This window comes from Hemiscyllium ocellatum, chromosome 43 (assembly GCF_020745735.1).
Source record: "Hemiscyllium ocellatum isolate sHemOce1 chromosome 43, sHemOce1.pat.X.cur, whole genome shotgun sequence".
In the NCBI taxonomy this organism is placed as follows: domain Eukaryota; kingdom Metazoa; phylum Chordata; class Chondrichthyes; order Orectolobiformes; family Hemiscylliidae; genus Hemiscyllium; species Hemiscyllium ocellatum.
The window spans coordinates 12253457-12278243 of NC_083443.1; the positions used below are offsets into that span (position 1 = coordinate 12253457).

Consider the following 24787-nt stretch of genomic DNA (forward strand, 5'->3'; position numbering starts at 1 on the left):
TCAGTCGAACTTGTTCATACTGGCCAGATATCCTAAATTAATCTAGTCCAATTTGCCAGCACTTGGCCCATATCCCTCTAAACCCTTCCTATTCTATATCTATCCAAATGCCTTCTAAATGTTGTAATTGTATGAGGAACACTACTTCCCCCTCGGCAGTTCATTCCACACACACACCACCCTCTGTGTGAAAATGTTGCCCCTTAGGTTCCTTTTAAATCTTACCCCTTTCACCTTAAACCTATGCCCTCTAGGTTTGGACTCCTCCTACCCTGAAGAAAATACCTTATCTATTTACTCTATCCACACCTCTCATGATTTTATAAACCTCAATAAGGTCACCCCTCAATCTCTGACACTCCAGGGAAAACAGCCCCAACCTATTCAGCCTCTCAGTGTAGCTCAAACCCTCCAACCCTGGCAACATCCTTGTAAATCTTTTCTGAACCCTTTCAAGTTTCACAACATCCGACAGCAAGGAGACCAGAATATGACGCAGTATTCCAAAAATGGCCTAACCAAATTAAAAGAATAGCAGAGGTCTGATGGAACTGGGAAAGATATAAACAACATCAGAGGGACAAAAGAAAAAGTGAGATCATGAGAAAAAATTATGAAGAATATCAAGCATAAGACAAAAAATTAAATCTATTTGTATTTATGTAGACCCTTTAACAGAATAAAGTATCCCAGGATCTTCACAGGAATGGTATCAAATCACAGATAATGAATCACAGATATTCAAATGTATTAAGAGAAAGAGGACACATTTGAAATTTGAACTGAAAATGAAGAAATGGCAGACTGGTAAAATTACTATCTTGAAGAGATTTATGAGAAAATAAAAATAAGCAAAGAGGAAGAACTTTGTAAAACGAGGCTTTGGGTGAGGAAAATATAGTTGATTCAATCATTGTCTTCCAAAATTATTTTAATTTTGGAATTCTGCAGATGGATTGTAAAATTACAAATGTAAATTGTACAAATGTAAACACCTTGCCATAGAGAGCTATGGGGACAAAGTCCTTGTGTGTATTTAAGGCTGAGATAGATTCTTGAGCAGTCAGGAATCAAGGATCATGGGAAAGTCGTAGGAAAGTGGGTGTGAGGAAGGTCCAATGAGCCATGATCATATTGAATGATGAAGCAGGCATCGGGGCTGAATGGCCCACTCCTGTCCCTATTTCTTATGGTCTTAAGGCCTACTCCATTATTTAAGCAGCATAGGCATTAGAAATCACGGAGATACTAATCTAAAGCTTGTTGTAGGGAGGTTAATAGAATCTTATTGAGAAAGATTGACTGACAAATATGACTACTCCTCAGGATACAATAGAAGACACTTTTCTCAAGAAAATTCTTGTTTTTCATATTCTTCAAATGATTCATGCAAACACATTCATAAGAGTGGTGTAATTCTACCTAAGGCATCATTTTTAAAAGGAGCTGATAAACCCAAACCCAAAAATAGCATGATCATAGCTCAAATCAGTTTGCTGGCAGAAGCTACACTTTGTTACGGGGTCTTGTTTTTCTCAGTCATACTAGTTTTCCCAGAACAGTACTTTCTAGAACATAATGCTTAGTCACCTGATGTTGTTGTTTGTGTATGGGCAGTCAACCTATTACTGAAACAACTGATTTGACTGACCATAGGATTGGCTGACACATAGATACACACAGAGGAACAGACCACCCAGAAGCATCTGTTTCCCTCTGTTTAGCTTGGCCTTTATTATTGTACACAGAGCAGGTTAATCCTGGGACAGTAGTGACACGGAGTCACATGAAGATCTCTGCACGCCTGTCATTTATATAAATAAGAGAATGAAGAAGGGATGTTTGGAATCACACGATGGAACTCTGCTGAAGATGTTGGAACAGATTGCGACCCTTGTTGTCCTCGTACTCTCTCTAACACAAGCCTTGCACATTAGCAATGGCCCTCAAAGCAAAATTACACACTTAGGTAAGTGCATTGAAATTGCCTTCTGAATGAGAAAAACAGTCAATAATCATTTACTGGCAGACTAAATAATTTTCGTTGAGATCAGTGATCATACAACTGTTTGAGTGGAGTAGGAACAATCAAGATACAAAACATAAATTTTTATTCTTTCATATGGACGATGCCGACGGGAATTTCTCATGCTGTCTTTGTGTGTGATGGTGACGGTGTTACTAGTTATTTTTCAAATTCATTCTCCTGATGTGGTCAACACCCACATTTTTTGTCCATTCTTATTTGCCCCAACAAGACAGTGGTCGACCTTTTATTCATTTGTGGGATGTAGGCATTGCCAACTGGGCAATGATAGCATTTATTGCCTATCCTTAGTTACCCTTGAGAAGGTGGTGGTGAGCTGCTTTCATGAACTGCAGCAATCCTTGCAGTGAATATACACCCACCCTCTTCTTGAACCGTTGGCAGCAGTTTTTTGCTAACAACTGTGCAGCCAACATTTACAGGAATGTTTTCAGGCATAAGAACCTTCAGTTCTGAAGATAGGCGGGATACATTGGGATTATCGTCCTCGGAGGTGAGAAGCTAATAGGAGATTTATAAAAGTTTACAAGACTATAAGGAGTGCAGACAGAATAGATAGGAATGAACTATGCCACTTTGTAAAAGGATCAAGAACAAAAGGAGAATAGTTTAATGTATTTTTTTTAAAAAGCAAATATAATTGAGATGGATCTTTATTTTTATGCTGTGAGTAGTGAGGATCTGGAATGCACTGCCTGGAAGTGTGATGGAGACAGGATCACTTGATCACAGCACAGCATTGGGTAATTATTTGAATAGAAACATTATTATTCATCGTTTTTACTTAGTAAATCTGCACTGCACTCCCTCCAAGGTTAATATATCCCTGCTGAGGATTTGAAGAACTGTGTTTCCGAAGGAGGTGGGCATCTATTGTAAATTTACTCACCATAGATTTTCCATCTTTCACCAAAGTAAGGCAGATTATTTGAGAGATAACACAATTAAATTTCAAAAAGGCAATTTTAATCAAACAAAAGCCTTATGCATAAAAAGGCAAAGATTGGATGTCTTTAAATTCAATGGAAGGAAAGATCAAGCAAAGTGTAAAATTAATATTGTCTGATGGGCCCAGTGGATAACGTTATTATTGTGTTCTCTTTATTCAGCTTGTTCTATAGAACTCTGCAAACAATTAATCAAATTCCTGGTAATCAGTGCAAAAACACACTGGAATTATCCAAAAATACATAAATATACTGCCCAAAAGCCCATCAACAGAATAACATCTAGTGACCCACTTTTTGTGTTAATGTTCTCTTATAAGATGATTGATTAGTTTCCCTACCTCTCACACTCTTCTGTTCTAAGACCAGGGAGTGAATTCAGTCAGGGTGTATCTGATTGATCTTTCTGCATTTTAGAACATAGAAAAATACAGTGCAGTACAGGCCCTTTGGCCCTTGATATTGCGCCGACCCAAGCCCACCTAACTTACACTAGCCCACTATCCTCCATATGTCTATCCAATGCCCGTTTAAATGCCCATAAAGAGGGAGAGTCCACCACTGCTATTGGCAGGGCATTCCATGAACTCATGACTCGCTGAGTAAAGAATCTACCCCTAACATCTGTCCTATACCTACCTCCCACATTTTCAATGTGTCAAGAGAGCTGTTTAATTCTGAAAAACAGCATCAAGTTACTGTCAGTAGAAGGCTTGCTGATAATCCAGCAAATTAAGCCCCATCCTTCCTCATCTCAACTTTGCGAACTGTGGAACTCAATATTATTCAAAATGTGAAAGTGCAACAGGAGTTAGATCAGGAAGGCAGTCAGATGAACTTTTATGGATCTGTGCTTTCCTGTAACTGAAAAACAGTAGCTGGCTTTCTCATGCCAAGGTTGAAGGAGAAGACCCATCATCATCTTTTTGGGACAATACAGAATGGGCAATAAATGCCATCATTGCTAGTGACATTAATATACAGAGAGCAAGTGAAGAGGAAAGTGAGGTGAAGTGAAGCAAAGAGATTGTAGGGTCATGATAATATCTTTGGACGAGTAATCCAGAGGGACAGATGGGACAGAGGAACTCCTATACAGCCATTTGTTCAAATCCCACTCAGTCGGCTGCTGAATTTGAAATTCAATCAGTGAATTAAAATCAATGCAATAAATATTATTCTCAGTAATAGCGACCATGAAACTATCATTGAATCCAATAAAAACCAATCTGGTTCACTATTGCCCCTTAGGGAAGGAATCTACCAGCTTTACCTGTTCTGGTCAAAATGTGATGTGGAGGTGCTATTGTTGCACTGGGGTGGACAAAGTTAGAAGCCAGATGACATCAGGTTTATTTGAAATCACAATCTTTCAGAGCGCTGGTCCTTCATCAGGTGAAGTCTGACTCCTGACTTGGTCTAAATATGATTTCAGCTCCACATTAATGTGGTTGACTCTTAACTGAACTCTGGGCAACTAGGGATAGGCAATAAATGTTGCCATTACCACATCACATGAAAGAATAAATTTTTAAAAGTTGAGCGCCTCATGAGCTATTGTTATTATATTCAAAACAGTGTTTATATTTTGCTGGGTTACCCCATTCCGCGCAGAACTAAATGAGAACTAAATTCTGTCATATACTGCACCCAAGAGTATACCTTATGTTAAGTATGTTAGTATTTCAATTGAAACACTCTTATCACACTTCTCAGGAAGATCTCCATTGATCTCATCTACATTTTGGTGGGCAGTCATTCAAAATGTAAAAAACATTTTGCTTACATACAGTACTATGATTAGTTTTTTTTTTGGTGGTGTCATTTAAAGAAAAATGTTAGCCATGGAACTTGAATCTGAGCATAAAACATAAGCGATAGCAGCAGGGATAGACCACTGTTCAATATAGCTGCTTCACTACTCAATACAGTCATAGTCAATCTCCAGCTTCAACTCCACTTTGCTGGTTGCTCCTAACCTCCCTTGTTTCCCTAACAGTCAATCTCAGCCTTAAACATACTCAGAGATGAAACATCGGTAATCCTCTGGAGTAGGGAATTCCATCGATTCTGAGTGAAGAACTTTCTCATCACAGTCTGAAATGATCTGTTCTGAGACTGTGCCTTTGTGTTTACCCTTGAAACCTTCTTCAAATTCTTGTATGTTTCTCGTTCGTCCAAACACCAGGAGTGAGAGGCCTGTTTGACTGCTTCAACATGGAACAGTCCTCTCACTCCAGGAATCCATCAGTTACTGCTTCCAATGCTAGTATTTCATTCCTTGTGTATGAAGATCAAAGTAATGCACCCCAGATATGATTTCACAAAAGACTCAGGCAATTGTCACAAGACTTCTTTGTTTATGTACTCCATTCCCTCATCAGTAAGGACCAGCATAAGACTTGCATTGCTCTGAAGAGTCATCTAAAATTGAAACGGTAGCTTTCTCTCTCTCCACGGGATGCTGCCTGACCCTCATGATACTTGTATTCTTAATAGCTTGCTGTATCTGTGTGCTATCTTTGATGTGACTTACGAGAACAGCCGTGTGTTCAGCGTCATTCCTAATGAAGGGCTTTTGCCCAAAACATCGATTTTCCTGCTCCTTAGATGCTGCCTGACCTGCTGTGCTTTTCCAGCTCAACACTCTTGACTCTAACCTCCAGCATCTGCAGCCCTCACTTTTGCCTGTGTGTCTAAGTGTGTCTACTTCCAGAGGTCCTAAGTTCCCACTCAGACTTTCATGTCGAGAATGTTTGACTTCTATTTTCCTTGCAGTGGGTGGTAGGAAATGAAGTTGTGTATTAATAAGGTCAGATCAGCAGTTAATGAAGCTGACAACAAACTATAATCCATGTTAATAGGCTTCTCAATTTGGTATCAACACCCAGTATCTGTTGGAAAATGCAACCTTTTGCTCCTGATGTTGAAAAAGACCTGTTGTACTTCTCACCCAATTCTCCTAGATTCCTCACCGTAGCCCATACTGTTTACGTTACTATAAAATTCCCCCCTAAATGTTCCTCCCTCTGCAATGAAGGATGTCAGTCCTATATATAGATATTATTTTTGGAAATTGGATTTTAAAGTAGAATTAGAATGATTTAGTCAGTTCTGTGAAAATGTTATTTAAAAAGGTTATAAAATCAGTGACCTAAATATATAATTTCTAAGAATCTGACTTAATTCAGTTGCCTTGTGCATTTCTGTGGTGTTAATGGATAAAATGTTTATACTGCTGAGTTTTGGGACAGGCAAAGTAAACAGAACAAAGCCATTTGTTTTGCTTTGATTTCAGGGCAGACTTTCAGTTCAGTTCAGAAGGAAATAAACAAATTCAGTTCAGTGGAGCCAGTCACTTCAGCAGTGTTTCCTAGTCCGTGGCATTTTTAAACCAAGAGAGTTTGTACAGAAATCTTCAAATTGTTAGAATTGAGAAAGTTTAGGTCCTCAGAATTGTCACCACAGACACATGGAAAGGAAACTGGAAAGAGTCAGCTCAGTAGAAACTGAAAAAAATGAAATTAAAGGATAGTTTCTCTCGACTGGAGACTGATATAGATAAAGGGAAATGGGTTGAAACTTTATTTTGCTGTTTATGTTAAGGTCTTTCTAAACTGTGTTTTACATTGCTTGTTTTTTTCTCCTTTCTGCAATAAACTTGCACTCTGTTGTTAAAGAATACCTGCAGCCTCATGAATATGTTTAATTATGTGACATTAGCTAACTAAAATAAATTTGACATGGGATCGATCAAGCCAGGCTTCATTCTGGGACCTGACTTGTTCAGGACCACTATCAGCTGGGATCATAACAATCACTCTGTAATCAAAATTTGCTTTAATACATGGAGCCGCAGTATTCAGTTTGAGCATATTCAGGTGCCCTTTTAATCTCAGCGTACAGTGTTATAATTCCATTTCTTCACTCCGAAGCAGCATTTTCTTCGAGCTGCCAAATTATTTGACAAACTGGAAATAAACCAAAATGTAAGTTGTTTTTATCAGAGATGTACCTTACCAGTTTATTTACAATTAGTTAGCATCAACTATGTGTTTTTATGTGATCACTCCAGTTCTGTCGAGCTCTTAAGCACAAAACAATATACAAAATTTTAGAAATTGTAAAGTGTCAGTATTTCAAAGTTGAGGCAAAACGGGATTAAGCAAATCATTGAAGTTGACTCCTATTTTATCAATTTATCTTAAAATACGTATGAACAGTTGTATTTGCTGAGCCAAGGTAGTGGGTTAGGGAATGGGGTAGTCACACGTGTGGGTAGCGGCTGGAAGTGGAGTAATGGGGGGTTAGGGATGGGGCAAGGTAGAAGTGGAGGGTTGAGGTTTGGAGGGATTTGGTGGCAGAAGTTATGAAAAGCGATTTCTGATGGTACTCTGTGAGTTCAATGTGGTGTTGCTTCCAGTTACCATTTTTCTTCAAAGTAAGACAAATTATGATGGAAAGTGTTGCATTTATATAGCGATTCTCACCATCTGAAGATGTCCTTGAATGTTTTTAAAATCCTTTAGCATTAACTAAAGTAAGAGATGCTGCCAGTGCAGCAGAAAAGGGAGAGACTGTAGTGATTCATGGATAAACAGAGATAAAGATAGCCCTAGCTGTGAACAAAGTTAAAAATCACACAACACCAGGTTATAGTCCAACAGGTTTATTTCAAAGCACTGCTTCTTCATCAGGTAGTTGTGAAGCAGGGTCATAAGACACAAAATTTATAGTAAATGATTACAGTGTCATGGAGCTGTAATGAAATATTAAACCCGTTGGACTATAACCTGGTGTTGTGTGGTTTTTAACTTTGTCCACCCCAGTCTAACACTGGCACCTCCAAATAAATCCTAGCTGGAAAGAAATACTGAGAAGAAGCAACACAAACTAACTGGTACAATTACAAATGGCTGCAGGTAATTAGGAAGTTGAGAATTTACATTCACAACTATTTGAAGGTTGCAGGACAGATTGAGAAGGCTGTTTTAAAAATACACACACAGAGTACTTTCACTTTATAGAGACATAGTGTACAAAAGCAAAGAGATTTACTTAGGTACTTTGTGCAATTCTCCCTGCTTCAGAAAGGATGTTGTAAAACTTGAATGGGTTCAGAAAAGATGCAGCCAGGGTCAGAGGGTTTGAGCTATAGAGAAAGGCTGAGTAAGCTCGGGCGGTTTTCCCTGGAACGTCAGAGACTAAGGGGTGACCTTATAGAGGTTTATAAAATCATGCGGGGCATGGATAGGATAAATAGACAAGGTATTTTCCCCACGATGGGCGAGTCCAAAACTAGAGGGCATAGGTTTAAGGTGAGAGGGGAAAGATTTAAAAGATTTAAGGGGGCAACTTCTTTCACACAGAGGGTGGTGCATGTATGGAATTAACTGCCAGAGGAAGTGGTGGAGGCTAGTACAATTACAGCTTTTAAAAGGCAGCTGGGTGGGTATATGAATAGGAAGGGTTTAGAGGGATATGAGCCAAATGCTGACAAATGGGACTAGATTTATTTAGGATATCTAGTCGGCATGGATGGGTTTGACTGAGGGGCCTGTTTCCATGCTGTACATCTCTATGACTCCATGATAGTACCAGAATTGAGAGACTTCAGTTACATGGAGAGACTTGAGATGCTAGGATTGATTTCTTTTCAAGCAGAGAGGGTGGTGATGTGTAAACAATGATGAAGAGTTTTAGTCTAATAGATAAACCGAAGAATTAGAAACAGGAGTAGGCTCCATGGAGCTCCTGCCCAAAACGTCGATTTACCTGCTCCTCTGATGCTGCCTGACCTGCTGTGCTTTTCCAGCACCACTCTAATCTTGACTCTGATCTCCAGCATCTGCAGTCCTCACTTTCACTGAGAAATAGAGTAGACCATTCGGCCCCTTGGGCTGATCTGACATCCCTCATATCTACTTTCCTTTATATTGCCTGTAACACTTGATTCCGCGAATCATCAAGAATTTATCTATCTCAAACTGAAATATATACAAGGACTCTGTCCTGACAGCTCTCTGTAGCAAGGAGTTCCAAAAGACTCACAGCCCCTGAGAGAAGAGGGAGGAATTGGGAGAGATAGGGAGATACTGTTGCCACTGACAACAGGGATGATAAACCTTAGGATACAGATTTAAGGTAATTGGCAAAAACACCCGAGAAAAAATATTAAGAAAGATCTTTTCATGTCATTGTAATTTGAAGAGCTGCTTCAAGCTGATTCAATAGGAGCTTTCAAACAAGAATTAAACAAACACTTTAAGAGGAAATGTATATAGGGCAAGGAAATGAAATGAATTAGATAGATCTTTCAAAGAGCCAGTGCAGGCTTGATGGGCCGAATGGCTTCCTGATGTGCTGTACAATTCAATGATCTATTATCGATAAGTTATTGCAGTTTCTGCCAATGGACAAATGGAGGGGATTGTGGAACACCACTCTACAATTGTCCATGATAACAATAGCATAATAGACTCTTGTGACTGAATTAATTTTAAAAAAAGGTTTGTTCACTGTAGTTACTTGGACGCAAAAGAAGAAATATTGAGTAGAATTTGTAGCACAATCCTAGTGTGAGACAGTCCTCACTATCTAGTCTGCTACAACCAGCTCAATGAAAAGCTCCGAAACAGCAGGCGAGCCCCAGGTGGACAGAGGAAGTGCTTCAATGATACCCTCAAGGCCTCACTGGGGAAGTGTGGCATTCGCACAGACACCCGGGAATCTCTGGCCCAGGATCATCCAAAGTGGAGGAAGAGCATGCGGGAAGTGGAAACCAGGTGAAAACAGTGAAAGGAGCACGATACCACACCAACACCTCACCCACCCCTTCTCATGACCACCACCTGCCCCAAGTGTAACAAAGCCTGAGGTAGCCACATTGGTCATTACAGCCGCCAATGAAGTCAACCTGAGAATGGAAGAGAGTCATCCTTGTCTGCGAGGGAGCACCGATGATGATGACAATGAAATGTATCTTGATAGCAAACTACTCTTTTCAATAAGTAGCAATGTAGAATTATGCACAATAGCCAGTGCACTGGCCATTTCCTCACAATTTTCAAAGCTTTTGAGTTCATTCTGCTTTCTGAATATCGAAGAATTACCATAATTATCTGCACCTGCTGGTCTGGGAGGACTATTATCACGGGACTTGACATGGGATTATTCTAATAAGCTGAAAAGATGCTTTACCCCACTGTCCTTTTAATGATGGATTGGATGCCAGAGGTAATGATTTGAATAAAATCAACAGTTTTGAACTTGCAATGTTGCTTTCACAAACAGAAACAGTAGAGTCTTTAAATAAAAGGAACAGATTGAGGTCACCCTCACCACCTATGCGGCAGAAGAACATTTATGTTGACCCTCAGTTATTTTGTTTTCTATTCAGATTATTTTCTTCAAGGATGGAGAGGATCTATTTGCCATTTTGAACCCTGCCTAATAAGTGTTCCCCTTACTCTACAGAAAACCCCCCTTCAATCCCTTTGCAATGGCTGCACCACCAGTATCTCTCACATGAAGATGTCTGCTCAATTTACCAATGAATGCCTGTAACAGCCGAACTGTTACAGCCCAGGATTTAACTCCAGTCATCTACTGGGCTCAGATTAAACCCTCATCAAAAAGCAACGCCCTTCCTGATATCACTCTCAGCCCTGCACCCTAAAGTCCTTGTGCACACACTCAGCCAGGTGATTGAAAATCTCTTACTCCAGTGATAGAGCTGCAAAGTGGGACTAGCTGGATAGCTCTTTTGGTAGCCAGTACAGAGATAATGGGCCGATTGGTCTCCTTCTATCCTGTAAAATTCTTTGGTTCTATGATTCCATATCCAACCATTCCTCCCTCTTCTTCACCACGGATTCTATTTGAAGGAACTTCAAATAGATTTGAAATCTTCAGATTTCTTTTCCATAAACAGAAGGATTACAAAGGAAGTAATCAATTAACGGGACAGAGGATGTTGTTTTTGTATATAAGTACATAAGATATAGACTGATTGTTGAACAGAGAGACCTTGGAGTGCAGGTTCATAGTTCCTTGAAAGTGGAGTTTCAGGTAGACAGGATAGTGAAGAAGGTGTTTGTTATGGGAGTAGATTTATTTAGGATATCTGTTCAGCATGGACAAATTGGACTGAAGGGTCTGTTTCTGTGCTGTACACCTCTATGACTCTAGTCCTATTCTCTGCTGCCTGTACATTAACTAATCATCCCTCTATGGCCGTTATCTTGTGTCTTAATCTTTTGAATAACATAGTATCAAATGAACGTAAGAAATAGGAGCTTTTTTAGAGAAGTTGTCCATCAGGTCAGGGGAAGTTGTTAGATTTTCATCTTCTCTCCAATAATTTTTCCTTTGCTGATATTAATCAACTGTTTCCTCATTCTTATTAGTCCCTGGATTATCTATTGTGTTCACTATGTGAAGAACAAATACAAATCATTTGTTTCATCTCTGCCATATTCCTATTCCTCATGATTTCTATCTCTGCTTCCAAGGAACTGCATTAGCTACTCCCCTCCTTTTTTATGCACTTGTAATGGCTCATACAATCTCTTTTTGTAATCTTGGCTAGTTTATTCTCATATTCTCCAATTTCCCCTCATTGTCAATTTATTGTGGCAAGTTACATCAATACAATTTGACACAGACACAAACCAATGACATTCCAAAAAGGGTACAAAGGATGAAAGATTTCAAATACGTGGAGAAACTGGAGAAGACGGGTCATAGGGTCATAGAGTCATAGAGATATACAGCATGTAAAGAGACACCTTAGTCAACCTCTTCCATGCCAACCATATATCCTAACCTAATATAGTCCCATTTACCAGCACTTGGTTCATATCCCTCTAAACCCTTCCTATTCATATACCCATCCAAATGGATTTTAAATGTTGCAATTGTACCAGCCTCCACCACTTCCTCTGGCAGCTCATTCCATCCACGCACCACCCTCTGTGTGAAAAAGTTGCCCTGTAGATCCCTTTTAATAACATGCAGAGTAGTGTCTTTTTTTAATATTACTGCAGTAACATCAAGGGTTGGTCCATATGTTGACCCAGCTGCCTCATGTAAAAAGTGAGGTCTGCAGATGCTGGAGATCAGAGCTGAAAATGTGTTGCTGGTTAAAGCACAGCAGGTCAGGCAGCATCCAAGGAACAAGAAATTCGACGTTTCGGGCCAGAGACCTTCATCAGGAATGATGAAGGGCTCTGGCCCGAAACGTCGAATTTCCTGTTCCTTGGATGCTGCCTGACCTGCTGTGCTTTAACCAGCAACACATTTTCAGCACCAGCTGCCTCATGGTCATTCCTATTATTTTCTCTCAGGTTTGCCTTATTAGCAGACCAACTGTCAAGGTAGGGAAAGTCAGGAACAATTGGTCATGCCAGTTACCAGTTTTCTGCGTGAGCAACAAGGGGAGTGACTCTTCATCCTTCCTCCATGAGGATAACCTGCTTTCACAAAACTGCATTAGTTACCAAGCTATTGGAGTATTTACCATGCAATCCCTCTCTCTCATCCCACAAATACCAATAGTAATATTCAAGAGAGAATTCGACAAATACTTAAAGAGAAAAAAGTAACAGGTTATGGGCAAGAGCAGGGTTTTGGGATAATTGGATAGCTTATCAAAGGCATGGTGAACCAAATGCTGTATCATTCTATGGTTCAATGGTCAGAGTCAACTTGCAAATGCTTGCTTATGAGTGCAGCCCATAAAACCGTCTTCTCATCAACAGTGACTCTCAACTACATTCTACCAATTGCAAAAGGATGAGGTGTGCCTCAAGATATTGGCCTCACTGATCTTCCTGAGAAAGTTTTAATAGTTACTTCACAACATAATGTTTAACTCAAACACATTACCCAGGCTATGGTGACACAGGAGGATATTCTATCACTGGAATGGTTCATAAGTAGGAAGAGATGTTGGTACATAAAGCTGACAAAGCTGCAAGACCAGATGAAATGCTTCCAAGGATATTGAAGGGAGTGATATTGGAAATTGGACTCAGCGAGGTGCAAGAAGACTGGAGAATTGCAAGCCTTATGGCCTTGTTCAATAAAGGTTGTAAAGATAAGCACAGCAATTAAAGGCTATGAGAACCCAAGAAATAAAAGCAGGAGTGGCCATTTTTAAGTCTGCCTGCACCGCTCAACAAGATCATGGCTTTTCTGCCGCAGATATCAACTCCTCTTTTGTCTACTTAGCCAGGCCCTCAACTCCCTGATATTTCAAACAGTTAGTTGCCTCCTTTTTAAAGACTTTCAGTGATCTAGCCTCACTGGGGGTACAGAATCTCAGACTCTCTGCAGAGATGACATTCCTTCACATCTCAGTTTTAAATGAGTCTCCCCTCATTGTGTAACTATGTCCCCTAGTTCCAGATTCCCTCACTAGTGGAAACATCTTCTCAACCTGTCAAGCCCCCTCAGGATGTTGTATGCTTCAATAAGGTCACCCACATTCTTTGACCAGTCAATGGTGAGGAAACAATTACCCAGGATAGGATTAGTAGTGGCAAGAAAAAAACAGTTGATTAGGAAGAGTCAGCCTGCTCTACTAAAGGAGAAATTATGCTTGACTAATTTGTTTAAGTTTTTGAAGAGGTTACAGAAAGATAATACTATTGATGGAGTCTACATGGATTTTCAGAAAGCAAGTGCTACACAGTAAGAGGGGGAGAGTTTCTAGTCAGCCATCCTGCAAAAGGCAATGACAACCCAGTGTGGTACATTCCCTATGTGGCCTTCTCCCCATGCACATTCTCCCCGTGTCTGCTTGGGTTTCCATCTGGTGTTCTGGTTTCCTCCTGCTGTCCATAGATGTGCATGTTAGGTGGATTGGCCTGCCTAAGTTATCCATGATGTCCAGGGATGTGTAGGCTAGATGGGTTAGTGATGGGAAATGCTGGAATAGGGTAGGGGGTTGGGTCTGGATGGGATGCTCTTTGGAAAAGTAGTATGGACATGATGGGCAGAATGGCTTGCTTACACCTGTAGTGATTCTCAGTTATGGACTAAGCCAATGGACCCTCAGAAATGAGAATGGAAGAAAAGATGGCTAGACTAACAGGTACATAGAGTGTGATACAAACTGTGATATTTCGAGAGCAGTCCATGTTGATATTTGTATTTATTGGGTTTTCAGACTGGCCAAAGGACTGTGGTGTACCTCAGTTCACGCCGAATATAGTCGGGAGGATCGTATCGGGGAATGAGGCACGTCCACATTCCTGGCCGTGGCAGGTCTCTTTACAGGTAAACAGTGAATGGGGAGCACTGATACACTACGATGTATTGGTCTGGTATCTGCTGTGAGAGCGTATTCTGAAATTAGCCAGCACCATGGTCAGATCATCAGTCCTATGTCAGCTCTCTGAGGAAATGTCTCGGGCTTTGAGAAAGTCAGAGTAGAGAAAGAGCACAAGGGATAGGGCGGAGGGCAGGACAGAAGGTTTCACAGTAAAGAGACAGAAAGTGTATCTCAGGTGAGGTATGAATGGCTGGGTTAGCCTCCATGTAAAGGTAAAATGAAGGAATAGGAAAGAATCAAGGAAAGCCCGAATCAGTGATAACGAGAAATGGAAAGAAATGAGGGCAGGGTCTAAAATTGGTGAACTCAGGTTTGAGCCCAGAAGGTTTCTCTAGAAGGCTAAGTTGTTCCATAAGTTTGCATTCAGCTTCATTGGAACTCAATAGCAGACCAAGGACAGGAAGGTCAGAGTGAGAGCAAAGTGGAGAATTAAAGTGACGAGTGACTGGAGGCTCAGAATATTAAAATTACAGAGCTGCAGATGCTGCAGATCTGAAATAAAGAAACCCCAGAAGATGCTGGAGATACTCTGCCCAACTGGAAGCATCTGTGGGAAGAAAAGGAGAGTAAACTTTTCGAGTCCAATAGGACTCCTGTTCAGAGCGAGGAAGAAGTTATAATGGATTCAAAACATTAACTCTGTTTGTCTTTGCACCGCAGCTGCTCAGTTTCTCCAGCATTTCCAGTTATAAGTTAAGCTCAGAGTAATGAGTGCAGAGTGACTGGAGTGGGGTCGCTGAGTCCCATATCCAAATCTTCGAGGATCCTAAGGGGAGACGATAGCCTAGTGGTCTTATTGCTGGGTTATTAATCCAGGTTAATGTTCTGGGGTCTGGGGTTTGAATCCTCCCACAGCAGATGGTAGAATTTGAACTCAGCAAGAATCTGGAATCTAATAATGACCATGATGATTGCTGGGGAAAATCCATCTGCTTCACTAATGTCCTTCAGGGAAGGCAACTGCCATCCTTACTTGGTCTGGACTACATGTGACTCCAATGTGGTTGCCTCTTAACTACCCTCTGGGATGAGCAAATAAATGCTGGCCTAGCCAGTGATGCCTTCATCCTGTGAATAAAAAATGTTATTTGCAAGACTTTAGATTAACTAGTCTTCTCTTGTTGCTAGGTGCGCTCCAGGGGGAGTAGGTCCTACAAACATGTTTGTGGTGGAACTCTCATTCACAAACACTGGGTTCTGACGGCAGCACATTGCTTTCAAAAGTAAGTGAGCCAAGGCGTGAGGCACGATGGGCTGAATCTTATGGCTTTTTTGGTTAAGTGCGGGTTGTGTTGAGTCTCTTCAAGGGATCGTTAATGCGAGGCACAGAAAGCTTTCTCACCAAATTTACTAAACTCACTTCATTAACTACCCCCTCTGCCCCATGGCATCTCTCAGGTCTGATTTAGGCCCCACCTTACCAATTGCCCTGCCCCAGAACAACTCACTACTACTCCTCAGATATCTAGCAAAAGACCAGCATCCCTTCAGCCTGCACCATCTTTAATAGGCCATTGTGTACCCAGACAAACATTGGCAATTCAGTATAGCCCCCACTCACCGCCAACGTAACAGCACAGAAACTGCAAACCTAGAATGCCCAAGGCACATAACCGGCATGGCTGGTACTCTCTTACACATGCAACCACATTCTCTCACCATTATCACTGTTTAACCACTCGGCCACACAGGTTACCTGTCCTTAGCTACATCCTATCTAAACACCTTCTCTGGGTCACCACTGTTCGCAATGCCCATTGAAGACCCACAGGTTGTCCCTGTCCAGGAGGGGAACATCACAGATGATCACATAACCAGACAAATACCAGCACAAACATCAGCTTTGAGACTTGTATCCATTGAAGTGACACTGACACTACCTATCCTACATTCGCTTTCACACTTCATTTGGATTAGTGCCTGTGTTAATGTTCCAGTAAACCTATAGACAATGGTTGACACAATTGAAAGCACTAGCTTTCAGGGTGCCACTCCTTCATCGGCTGGTTGACCACACCAACTGATGAAGGAGTGGCGCTCTGAAAGCTAGTGCTTCCAATTAAACCTGTTGGACTATAACCTGCTGTTGTGTGATTTGTAACTCTGTACACCCCAGTCCAACACCGGCATCTCCAAATCATGACACAATTGGTAATGGCAAAGTGGCTGGATCACTTTAATGTTGGTTGTGTCTAACCATTAGCATACAATCACGTGGCGGGGCCTAATAGGGGCCTGTGTGCTGCACTCTATGGCAAGATTTGTCATCAAGTCAGACAAGAAGACCAATGAAGCCCGTCACAATGTCAGGGGCATCTAGTTACCAATTAAATGGCTTATTGCTTGTGAAATGCCTTGTTGGTGGCCCAACTAATCTCATTAACATTCGGTTTTCTACCTTACCAAGCTCACCAAGTAAGCTAGAAGTCAAGACAGCTCAAAACGAGAGCAGGTACGTGGCAGATTCAGCTTGCCACTTGCTCTGAAGGACCTCCGTGTTGCTTTTCACTAAACTGCATCCCTAAAGCAAGATCCAGTGGCACCAGTTGTATGTACCTCTTGTCCACATTCATAAAATCATAGTCATAGAGACATACAGCATAGAAACAGACCCTTCAGTCCAACTCGTCCATGCCAAATAGATATCCCAAATTAATTTAGTCCCATTTGGCAGCATTTGGCCCAAATCCTTCTAAACACTTCCTATTCACATACTCATCCAGATAAGTTTTAAATGTGAAACTATACCAGCCTCTAGCACTTTGTCTGAGAGTTCATTCAATATACTCACCACCCTCTGTGTGAAAAAATTGCCCCTTAGGTCCCTTTTAAATTATTCCCCTCTCACCTTAAACATACGGCGTCTAGTGTTGGACTCCCCTACCCTGGGGAAAAGATCCTTGTCATTCATCTTATCTCTGGTGTTAATAAACCTCAATAATGTCACCCCTCAGCCTCCAATGTTCTAGGGATTATAGCCCTAGTCATTGCCATGTGGCATTTGCCCACCCTGGGGATGAAGGAGGCGCACTGCTAATGCAGGCTCCATATGTTCTGAGACACTGTGATAGAACGCTGCTGGATGCAGGAGTGGGACCTGAGGGTTGCAGAAATGGGACCTATCTTCTCCCAGTGACTGCGGATGACTGCTACTTTGAAAGTCGATATGTGACTCTTTAGGGAGCGAAGGGTGACCTATGTGCCACCTGAGTCATTCCCACAGTATTATTACTGTGACTGATGCCACTGGTGAGGTCAGTGCTGCAGCCTGGGCAGTCGGATTCAGGAACATAGTTGGCTTTGCTAAGATGCAGGGTTCCAGCGACTGTACACACATTGCACTGAGAGGGCCTCAGTACAATGCTGCAGACTTCAGCAATAGGAAGGGGGTTCCATTCTATTAAGATTCAGGTGATCTGCGATCATCATCACCATGTCCTGAAAGTGTATGCCCAATAACCTGGCAGCCACCAGGTTTCTACAGCTTGGAGCGCTCTCGCGTACTTGCTGCATTTGAAGGCCTATGAGCCTTACAAGGCGGTTTACTGGAGACAAGGGCTACCAATTGTGACCATGGCTCAAGATTCCATTCCAGAAGAGCACAGATTTAGTGCCACTCATGCTTCAACCAGGGTTGCTGAAGACAAAGTCCCACCTGATTGGACAAGTCCGAGGGCAGGCTGGATGGTGAGTGACTTCGAGAGAACCTGCAGATGGTGGTCTCCCAATGTATTTACTGCTGTTGTCCTTCTAGATGGTAGAGGTCATGGGTTTGGAAGATTATCTTAAGGGGACTTGGTGAATTTCTTCAGTCCTTTTTGTGGATTGTACACACGGCTGCTATTGAACACCAGTGATGGAGGGAGTAGTGCCAATCAAGCAAGCTGCTTTGTCCTGGATGGTGTTAAACTTCTTCAGTGTTGTTGGAGCTGAACTTATCCAGGCTTTTCATCTTACACTCATCCAGACAAAGGGAAGGTGGAGGCCTAATGTCATATCACTGGACCAGTAATCCAGTCCTAGGTTGCTATTCTAGGGAAATGGGTTCAAATCTCACCACAGCAAAATCTGGAATTACACGGAGGAAAATAATCTAAATTTAACCAACAATTGTCATCAAATCCCATCTGGCTCACTATTGTCCTTTATGGAAATAAATCTATTGTCCTTCTCTCTGTGGCCTACGTGTGACTTCAGACCCACAGCGACATGATTGATTCTTAACTGCGCAAGCCACTCAGATGTGACAGACCACTTAGTGTTGACCTGGGCATAGGAAATGACAATGTTTAACCTAGCCCGATCAACTCTGCAAAGCCCAGACAAATTTGCAGGCTAGTGCCAAAATTGGGAGAGCTGTCCCACAGTCTAGTCAGGCAGGAGCCTGAACATAGTCATACTCAAAGAATCATAACTCAAAGACAATATCCCAGATATTACCATCACCATCGCTGGGAGTGTCCTGACCAACCAGCAGGTGGCAGTTCACTGGTATGCAGCTCACCATCGCCATCTCCAGGGCAATTGGAATTGGACAATAAATGCTGGCCTAGTTTGTGATAATCATGCCAGGAATTATTTTTTAAAAATGCAACAATGCCAAATTTCAAATGATCACAATAATTTCTGTGATAGGAGCAATGGGTGCTGACTGGTTGACAAGTTAACCCCAGGAGTCAGGAACCAAAGACTCCCCGTACTTCTGGTCAATTATACAAGACTCGAACATATTCCTTTTGTTTTCAGAGAGACAGTCCCTCAGTGTGAATATGTGTCACGTTCTGCAAGCAGCTTACAAAAGAACTTAAAAACTACGTGCAGGAGTTGGCAATTGAGTCCCTCAAGCCTGCTCCATCATTTGATATAATCGTAACTCACCTCATCTTGGCCTCAACTCCACTTTCCTACACACTTTCCATCAACCTTCAACCCATTATTCATTAAAAATGTCTATCTCCTCCTTAAAGTTACTCAGTATTGCTACATTCTGGGTGACCCCTTATCCCAGAAGGGAAAGCATCCTGTCCACGTCTCCTTTGTCGATCCCCTTGAGCATCTTATGTACCTCACAAAGATCTGCTCTTATTCTTCTAGACTCCAAAAAGTTGTGAGCTTAAACTGCTGAATTTCTCTTCACAAGACAAATCCCTCATGTCTGGAATCTAGTTAACCGCCTCTGATCTGCCTCCAATACAACCACACTCCTTCTCAAGTAAAGAGACTAAAATTACATACAATAATCCAGGTGCAGTCTCACTAAAGCCTTGTACAGGTTATGAGTTTGTTAGTGCAGCTTTTAATGCAGTTGGGGTTGTTCAGCAAGTGCTGCCCATTTGCAGAATCACATCTAGCAGTAGCTGGTTTGTTTAGGAATTTACAAGTGCAGAGCTGGTTGAATACAGTCAGTACTTTGCTTACTACAAATAGCCAAGGACCACCACCACTATCATCCTCAGAGCTGACAATACCTCCAACTTCGGTGTCATTGGTAAATTTTAAAATTGGGCTCCATGCCCCTGAGTCTAGGTCATTAATAAAGATTAAGAAAAGCAGTGACCCTAATACTGATCCCCGTTCATCACTGGTCGTTACTTCCTATCACTTTTGTGTTTATGCTGCTACACTGCCTTTCATTCCATGTGATCTAACTTTGTTGTCATACCTGTCATGTGGCACTTTCTCAAATGGCTTTAAAAACCCATGTGCACCATATCAACCACATTACCTTCATCAATTCTTTGTAACTTCGCTAAAAATCATAAACACAGTGTACCCTTAATAAACTATGCTGATATTTCTTAATTAATCCATATTTGTCCACTGGCCTTTAATTTTGTCCCAAATTGCTCTATTGTTCTAATGTCTCCACACCATTGGCCACTTTGAAAAGGGGAGAAGATGCAGTGATGACAACAGGCATTCATTCCTCTCCCATTTGAGGACATGTGAAGAGTTTCCATCCCTGGTGAAGCTGGAAGATGCCTCAATTGCTTCAGAATGTATGCCCCATTGGGATTTACCTGGATATTTACACCCACAGGTTCAGTGCCATAGTGCATGAGGCTTGTGTGGTCCTTTCAATTTCAGTGCCTCACACCTTATATTGTGAGTGTAGAGGCTGGTAGCAGTAAGTCTGGGAATGTTGGGTAGGACTGCACATCTGTCTTTTGCCTTAAAAGATCAATGTTGAAAAATATCCTTTGGTACTCCAGCATCTGCAGTCCCCACTTTCTCCTCCTTAAAAGATCAATGCTGAAGTGTAGCAGACAAAGCATCAAATGGTGACGGACTGATCAATGCTCAAATTCCTCCATTCATGTTTATGATTACACTATAATTCAGCGAGGCTGACATTAAACCACTTTTCTAATCTTAACCCATGAAACTTTCTAGAGGCAAAGCAGAGGATGCTGGGAATTGGCGTATTGTACTCGGTAAGCACAACCTGAACTGGACTGAACGGACAGAGAAGATCTACCATGTGAAAAGAATCTACAAACATGAACACTATCGCTACCCACGCCTCAACGAAATTGATGATGATATTGCTATGGTCAGATCAGCAGTAGACATTCCACAGACCAACTATGTCCGATATGCCTGCATACCTGAGACTGCCAGGCAACTGCGTCCCGGGCATTTGTGCTGGACCACAGGCTGGGGTGCCACCAGAGGTAAGGGAGCAACCTAAGGAAGCAGGATTGAATGGAAGTTAGTGTTCTGACCCCCATTATTACCCTTAAACATGGGTTCAAACCCAATCCTGGAGGGGTTCTGGTTTTCAAAAGGAAGCTGGATCATTACAGATGTTTAAGTAAGTACATGAATAAGAAATGTTCTGAGGGATATGGGCCAAATGGAGAAAGGTGGGACTAGTTTAGTTTGGCATTATGGTCGGCATGGACTGGTTGGACCAAAAGGACTGTTTCCATGCTGTATGACTCTGTGACTCTATTATCAGCAAAGAGAAAACAATGCAGGGTTAGGGGAAAGAGCAGGGCAATGGAACTCTTTGATTTGCTTTTACAGGGTGCTAGGACAGGCACAATGGCACAAATTGCTTCCTTCCATGCTGTAACTAATCTATGATTTCATTCTGTTCTTTGTGGTCCAGTTACCCTATGGTCTCCAGGAACTGGGCTGGTAGTCTTTGAGGGGAATTTCATTGAACTTGTCTTCCATGAATGGATCTAAGCTGTCATTTTTCTGTAGCTTGTCTGACTGTCTCAGGGGATAAGGTGACCAGTTGGAGTTGGGAGACAGGAGTGCCAACATTGTAACATGACAGGTCTGGCCAGGCTTGTTTGGATCACTTGTTTGTCTTTTCTGGTCCTTTTCTTTCATTTGGATGAAGATCCCTCTGAAAGGGAAAATACTCTGCCAAAGGCTAAACATTCAGCTGCTATCTTGAGGTCCTCCAAAGCTAATATAAATATTTGCCGCACGTTATCTTTGACAGCTATTGTTTCCTTTAACATTTGCTTCCCAATGCAAAGTGGCACTTCTCGCATTGTTTTGCAAATAAACAAAATGATAGGGCAACTTCCACAGGGCAAGGCTCATTCACCCAATCGATGGGCTGAGAAACCAAACCACGATGCATGAGGTTTGGACTGCATTAGACTCCAGGGGAACTATGGTCACAGCATCACAGGAGGAGGACTGACCATGTAGCTGACCATTCTCGCCCACTCTATGAAGGTTCCACTATCACTGCACCACGAGAGCCCTACTCCTTTATTTATTGTAATTGAAGACAATTAATTCCCACAAGCTGTTTCTTGTAATCTTAACCATGATAATAATGTCAATCTGATTAATACCCTCAAATTCAGACCTTATATACAGGTGCTCAGTGTGTGGTGACAATGCTGTAGTAGTAGTGTCAATGGATCAATAAGCCAGAGCCCACATTAATGTTCTGGGAACATAGGATCAAATCATCTGGTAGAAAATATACAGGGTTCTGTGGAACAGTGGTAATATCTCTACTTTTCAGCAACTCTGCCTGGTTTCAAATTCCACCCGCCACCAGATACGTGTCAAAACATCACTGAACAGGTTGATTCAAAATTCAAGATGTCTGTTTAGTACATCACTTGCTGAACATCTGGCATGTCAGTGGCCCACTATTTCCTGCTTTCCCAGTGCCAGTGTCTGGAAAACTGACTGGAAACTGCTGAATCCTCAGCAAGTTAAGCAGCATCGAGGAGAGAGGAAGAAAGGGTTGACTGTTCAGATTGATATCCCTTGGGCAGAACAAGACTGATGTCTCAAATGAACAAGGTCTGGCAAAGCTGAGTGAGAAAAAGAAAAAGAGAGACACGTGATAATTTAGAGAACTAGATAAGATTAACCGACAGAGTGATGAAGAAAACAGCAAAACCTTCTTGTGTTACATGTCCTGCTGTTTTAAACCCTATTGTTATTTGCAAAGAAAGTTAAGATACTTGCTCTTTTTAAAGCTGCTTTCAAGAAGTCCAATGTGCCAGTCAATTAGAAGTATTTTTAAGAAAAACCAAAAGAACTGCAGATGCTGTAATTGAGAAGCAAAAATAGAAATATACAAGTATTTTTGAAGTATGTTCAGTGATGTAATAATGTAAGACAGACCACAACCAATGTGTACAGAGCAACTTCCCATAAACAATAGTTTATTTTACGATGCTGATTGAAGAGCAAATATTGGCCATCACTGTGGGGAAACCTCTCCTGTTTTTCAAATTAGTGCCATTGGAGCTTTTATGTGAATGTGAGGGAGCAGCTGGGACCTTACGTTAACGTCTTGCCTAAAAGAAGGCATCTATGTTCAAGCCTGCAACGGAATATTAGGCTATAATTAGCACTGAGGTTTCTGGAGCAGGAACTCATAATTTTCTGACTCAAAATCTCCAACTAGGCCACAGTTAGATATATATATTCATACCACAGCAGGCCTAGCCACTTCAGACGTTAGCAGGAGCAAGGGATTGGACCAACTAAATAACATGGAACTCTGTCTTTTTCCTTTTACAACAGGACAAAAGGAAAACATCATATTATCTGAAGTTCTGAATCAAGCCAGGCTGCCAATCATTGATCACCAAACTTGCAAAATGAAAAAATTCTGGGGGGACCGAGTGAGGAACACGATGATCTGTGCCGGTTACAAGGATACAGAGGTACCACCAGCTGCTTGCCAGGTAACTGGAAGGAAATAGGTTGGATTTTAGCACTCACCGCCCTGCTCTCTCATTTCACATCTCTAAACTGTCGGACAACTTGAGGATTAGTTTTGTAGTTTCACACGACAGGTTACATTCCAGATTCCATCTCATCGCTGAGTAAATATCTCACCTGAAATTGCTGAGTCCAGGAAGACTCTCTTGAATCTGCTGATTGACTAGTTTTGGAGAAAGTGTGGGTAGATTCAGCACTTCAAGGAATTGAAAATCATTCAATATGTTTATTCACGATGGTGTGTCGCTGGATCACTGTTTAATGATGTGTCACTGGCACTTACAGTTTAATAGTGAGTCACTGCGAATCACTGTTTAATGGTGTCACTGGGATTCCCTGTTTAATGACATGTCACTGGGATTCAATGTGTTTAATGGTATGTCACTGGGACTCCCTGTTTAATGGTGTCTCGCTGGGACTCACTGTGCTTAATGGTGTCTCACTGGGATTCACTGTGTTTAATGATGTCTCACTGGGAGTCACTGTGTTAATAGTGTGTCATTGGGACTCACCGTTTAATGGTGTGTCACTGGGACTCACTGTGTTTAATGGTGTCTCACTGGGAGTCACTGTGTTAATAGTGTGTCATTGGGACTCACCGTTTAATGGTGTCTCACTGGGACTCACTGTGTTTAATGGTGTCTCACTGGGACTCACTGTGTTTAATGGTGTCTCACTGGGAGTCACTGTGTTAATAGTGTGTCATTGGGACTCACTGTTTAATGGTGTCTCACTGGGACTCACTGTGTTTAATGGTGTCTCACTGGGAGTCACTGTGTTAATAGTGTGTCATTGGGACTCACTGTTTAATGGTGTGTCACTGGGACTCACTGTGTTTAATGGTGTCTCACTGGGAGTCACTGTGTTAATAGTGTGTCATTGGGACTCACTGTTTAATGGTGTCTCACTGGGACTCACTTTGTGTCACTGGGTCTCACTGTTTAATGGTGTCTCACTGGAACTCACTATGTTTAATGCAGTGTCACTGGGAACTACTGTATCTAATGGTGTATTAGTGAGATTCAGTGCATGTTATCCTGTGTTTCAGGGGGATTCTGGTGGTCCTCTTCTCTGTCAGCTTGACTCGCACAAGTGGGAAGTTCATGGGGTGGTCAGTTTCGGACCTATTGGTTGCACAGTTGAGAACAAGCCGAGCGTATTTACCAGAACGACTGCCTATCTCCCTTGGATTGAGAAAACAAGGATTCGGGACTATTTCTTTGACTAAAGCCAAGG

The 24787-nt window shown here is 41.7% G+C and overlaps 1 protein-coding gene across 1 annotated transcript; it reads left to right on the forward strand.

Annotated features, from left to right (window-relative positions):
• Positions 1 to 1827: 1827 nt before the first annotated feature.
• On the forward strand, positions 1828 to 24787 carry zgc:112285 (uncharacterized protein LOC561476 homolog). Its single transcript, XM_060854113.1, has 6 exons — positions 1828 to 1969; positions 14168 to 14277; positions 15461 to 15555; positions 20726 to 21006; positions 23351 to 23514; positions 24600 to 24787. Exons 1-6 carry the CDS (start codon positions 1828 to 1830, stop codon positions 24777 to 24779), a joined length of 972 nt encoding a protein of 323 aa, XP_060710096.1. The 3' UTR covers positions 24780 to 24787.